The sequence below is a fragment of the Penaeus chinensis genome, chromosome 16 (genome assembly GCF_019202785.1).
Source record: "Penaeus chinensis breed Huanghai No. 1 chromosome 16, ASM1920278v2, whole genome shotgun sequence".
NCBI classification, from domain to species: Eukaryota; Metazoa; Arthropoda; class Malacostraca; order Decapoda; family Penaeidae; genus Penaeus; species Penaeus chinensis.
In genome coordinates, this window is record NC_061834.1 from 31,550,377 (window position 1) to 31,555,376 (window position 5,000).

The window sequence follows — 5,000 nt, forward strand, 5'->3', positions numbered from 1 at the left end:
GTAATGAGAATCAAAGGTAAGTGTAGGCTGTGCTTGTAGGTGTGTAAGGGGGAGGAGGTAAGGAAGGGAGGAAAGGAGGGAGGGTTAAAAAGGAAAGATAAGGAGAGAGGGAGCAAGAGGCGGCGGTAGGAAGAAAGGGAGAGCGAGGGTGGAAGGTAGGAAGAGAAAGGTAAAGGGTTAATTAAGGGAGGAGGGAAGTAAGGAGGAACGAAAGGGAGGGTTATGGAGAAAAAGAAGAGAGAGAGGAAGGAAGCAAAGGGGAGAGGGGGCTGGAGAGAAAGAGGGTTGCGAAGAAGGAAAAATAGGGTTAGAAAAGGAAGGAAAGAAAGTTAGAAAGAGAGAAAGAGAGAGGGAGGCTTAGGGAGAGAGAGAAAAACGGATAGTAAGGGAATGAGAGTTAGAAAAAGAGAAGGGTTTAGAGAGGGAGACTTAGAGGGAATGGGTTAGAAAGAGAGAGGGAGGGAGAATAAGAAGGAGAGAAAACGAAAGTTAGAAATATAATGAAAGATTGAGGGCTAGAGGGAGAGAGAGGAACAGTGAGAGAGAGAGAGTTGGGGAGAAAGAGGAAGACTAGAAAAGGAAAGAGAGGGAGAGAGAGGTGGAGAAGAAGGAAATGCTAAAGAACAAGGAGAGATAAAAAGTGTAGGAATTTAGAGAGATGGCGAGATGGAGGCATTGAAAGGAAGAAGAGTAAGAAAGAGAGGGTTGAACAAGGAGAGAAAAAGACTTATGAAGGAGAGAAGGTTAGAGGGTGGGTAATGTGTGTGAGCATATTATATATATATATATATATATATATATATATATATATATAGTATATATATACTATATATATACATATATACTATATATATACATATAAAGTATATATATATATGTACCAAGTGTGTATATATATAATATATATACATACACACATATTTACACTGTATATCATTCTATATATATAAATATATATATGTACATATATATATATATATATATATATATATATATATATACATACATACATACACATATATATATGTACATGTATATATATTTATATATATATGAACATACATATACATGTACATATATATATATATGTATATATACATATATATATATGTATATATATATATGTATATATATGTATATTTATTTATATATATATATATATATATATATATATATATATATATATATGTACATACATATATATTTATATGTATGAACATATATATATATACATGTACATATATATATATATATATATATATATATATATATATATATATATATATATACACACAAATACACGTACTCGCACACACATATATGCATTGCATATACATATATATATATATATATATATATATATATATATATATATATATATAAATATTTATGTATATATGCACATATGTATATGTATATATATGAATATATATATACATACATACATATATATATATATATATATATATATATATACATATACACAGACATATCTACATATATGTACATGGATATATACACATATATATATATATATATATATATATACACATATATATACACACGCACGAGTGTGTGTGCATATATATGTGTGTGTGTGTGTGTGACATACACACACACACACACACACACACACACACACACACACACATATATATATATATATATATATGCTCACAAACTGTATATGTATATATATATATATATATATATATATATATATATATATATCCCATTGCCGAAGGGCATGGCACGTATATCCATGCCATGCCCACTGTGGTTTACTTGTTTAATTGCTTTTACACACTTGTATTAATTTACCAATAAGCCAGTTATGAGTACTGCCTGTCTCGCCTGTTCACCCTTTTCTTTGATTTGCGAAAATATTTTACGTTATCTTATTTTGCTGTTACTAATGTTTATAATATTATAGTAATTATAATATTTATAATAAAAATAACACCATCGATATTCATAGCACTAGTAAGGAATACATTTCCCCGCCAATTCAAGGAAAGGTGAAATCAGGTAAGGCAGAGCCATCTATGTGTAGATACTTTCTTTCTTTCTTTCTTTCTTTGTTGGATTTCTTGTCTATCAACCAGCGGCATGTGGCCAAGGTTATTAATCCAATGGATCCTATTTATTCTATCAATCTATATAAGGTCATAAAGTTTTGTCTCCCTTAAAAAAGTGATTACTTTACTGATGATTTTTTCGTTGTCTGATAATATATTTATTAGTGAAAATTCTTTGTTCATTCGTTGGAAATAATTTTTAAATTTTTGTCTTTGGATGTGGTGTTGATGGCAGACTGTGAGGATATGTGTAATGGTAAGGTTGGTATTGCAGAGGGGACATTGTGGAGGAAATCTTTTTTCAATGTAGGGAGTGAGGTGGGTAATTCGTGTAGAGACATTTCATAGCACTAGTAAAAAAAGAAAAAAAAAAAAGGAAAGGTGAAATCAGGTAAGGTCACAAGATCTACTAATTGACTTCTTTATGGCTAAGCACGAGCATAGCCATCTATGTACATTTCATAGACATTTCAAAAAATATATAAAAAATGAGCACAGCATTTTCCCCATTTTTTATGGGATATACATATATATATTTATATTTACATATAAATATATATATACACATATATGTATATATATACATATGTGTATATACATACATATACATAGATATATGTACAAACATATATGCACACCCACAATCTATATTCACACATACACACACACACACACACACACACACACACACACACACACACACACACACACACACATATGGCAAAACAAGGATAGATAAAAAATGATAGATAGATAAAGACAGATAGAAAGCGAACTATACACACCCATCTAACTCCCCCCTCCCCCTTGTCTCCTCCCCCTCCCCAGCGTCAGTGGAAGGCTTGACCACAGCAACTTATTCGGCCCCAAGGAAACCTATCGACGACGACGCCATCTACGAGGAGGTAAACGACAACATTATCATGCGCTCGACCCCACTGCCAGCCCAGGACCAGAAGCAACACACCAGCGAAAGGCCTCAGTCAGAACACAACAGCGAGAATAGTTTGTACGGAGCTATGTCGCAGTAGGTCTCAAAATGGGTGTTTGCGGTCTCGGTGGGAAGTGTCTGGACCGCGGTCTCGGTAGAAAGAAGCAAGGGCCTGTGCTATTCGATGTCTTGGAAGAAAGTGAGACGAATTTGTACAGATTGATGTCTATATTTGTGTTCATGTGTGTTATGATGCTGCTCTGGTCTACTGATGTTAATAATGTATTGTAAGACCGATTTTACTATTGTCATTGTTATTATATTTTATAATAATAATACTAATAAATATAACAACAATACTAATAATAATGATAGTAATAGTAATGATATAATAATCATTATTATTAATGATAATAATAATAATAATTATTATTATCATTATGATCCTAATTCTTTTTCTTCGGCTTAATCTCGTCCTTACACGGGGTCGTTATTTTAGTCTGCTCCATTCTTGCCTTTCTCATCCTTGGTCACTTATTCCCTTTTCTCTAAAATTTCTTTGCCGGCAGTCTCTCCACCTCATTCTTGGCCTTCCTCTTTCCCTTCTCCCTTTTACTGATTATTACTTTTATTATCCTCGTCATCATTATGAGCACTATTATTATATTATTATAATTATGGATATTATTATTATCATTACCGTAACTATAACTACTATTTCTTTATAACTACTAGTATCATTATTGTTATCATTATTATTGTCATCATCATCATTACTATTGTTATCATTGCTATTATTATGATTATCATTGTTAATATTTTCATAATTATTGTGATTGTTTATTATCACTGTTGCTATAATTATTATTATCATAATTATCATTATCAGTTCCTGTGTTACTACAAATGTACGATCATATAGCCCGGTGTTGCAAATGCCATATTTTGGAGCAAGACTCCTTTCGAGGCTTATCGGCCCTCTGGCAACCAAGCCGGGAGGCAGGGTGGCCGGAGGTGGCTCTGGAACCAAGGCTGAGTCTGGGTGGTTGGCACTTGGTTCTTGGTTTTATCTGCGTCTGGAACTAGATTTTACACTGGGACTATCACCCTTTTGCTTACTCCTTGGCGCTCTGTTTGAGGACACCTGGAAATCCTGATCCAGAGTTTCCCTGTGGCCGGATTCTAATGATTTATTCGCAGGTAGTGAGAACCAAGAACTCTGCGATTAGCTTAAAAGATGCCGTGTGTCATGTGGTTATACCATTCAAGATGCGTGCTGTAATAGAAGTAACACAGGGCTGGGTCTGGCTGAAACCCAGGCCTAATGAGGGACAGAATTTACAGTTAATTTACTTAATACGTTATTTAATTCTGGTGATAAGTGGTCTGATCAGGTGTACTTTCAATAAAAAAATATAGGATTTCAGTAGATTGATTTTCGGTTTGGTGCAATGTTCTTTGTGTCAGCTGGCAATCAAGCTATGCACTAAGAAATATGAATATACCCACTGTATGTTCTTTTTTGTGAATAAATGTGATTATCATGCTTTAATAATAATTATCATCACGCTTGTGTTTGGTATATTTTAACATTTCCTAAACTTGTTATGAGTATTGTTGATACCTTTGATTGTTATTAATTATCTGTTGCTCATTTTATAATTTATTTCTGGTTTGTTTAGCAAATTTTGTATCTTGTCTATATTTTCAGCTACTTAGTCATAGTTTAGTAAATTACAAAACTATAATTAACGAATTGTGGTGATTATAATGACAGTGATTATAGTAGTAGTAATATTATGAAAATATATATACTAAAAATTGTAACATCAAAAAGGATAAAAACTGCAGTTGTAGCAGTGATAGTTGGGACAATACTGTTATTAGTACAACCACTACTAAGGATAATTATAATGATGATAACAATGATAATGATAACAGTAATGATGATAATAAAGATAATGATAACAGTAATGATGAAAATAATGATA

The 5,000-nt window shown here is 32.5% G+C and overlaps 1 protein-coding gene across 1 annotated transcript in view; it reads left to right on the plus strand.

The window, feature by feature from the left end:
- LOC125033413 overlaps positions 1-4,584 on the plus strand; it is a 5,554-nt gene extending 970 nt beyond the window's left edge. Inside the window, exons 3-4 of the mRNA XM_047624893.1 lie at positions 1-16; positions 2,907-4,584. The exon at positions 1-16 is cut by the window's left edge and continues 221 nt beyond it. Coding sequence (XP_047480849.1) covers positions 1-16; positions 2,907-3,109 — 219 coding nt within the window. The 3' untranslated portion in view covers positions 3,110-4,584. The remainder of the gene's footprint in view (positions 17-2,906) is intronic.
- Positions 4,585-5,000: the final 416 nt, after the last annotated feature.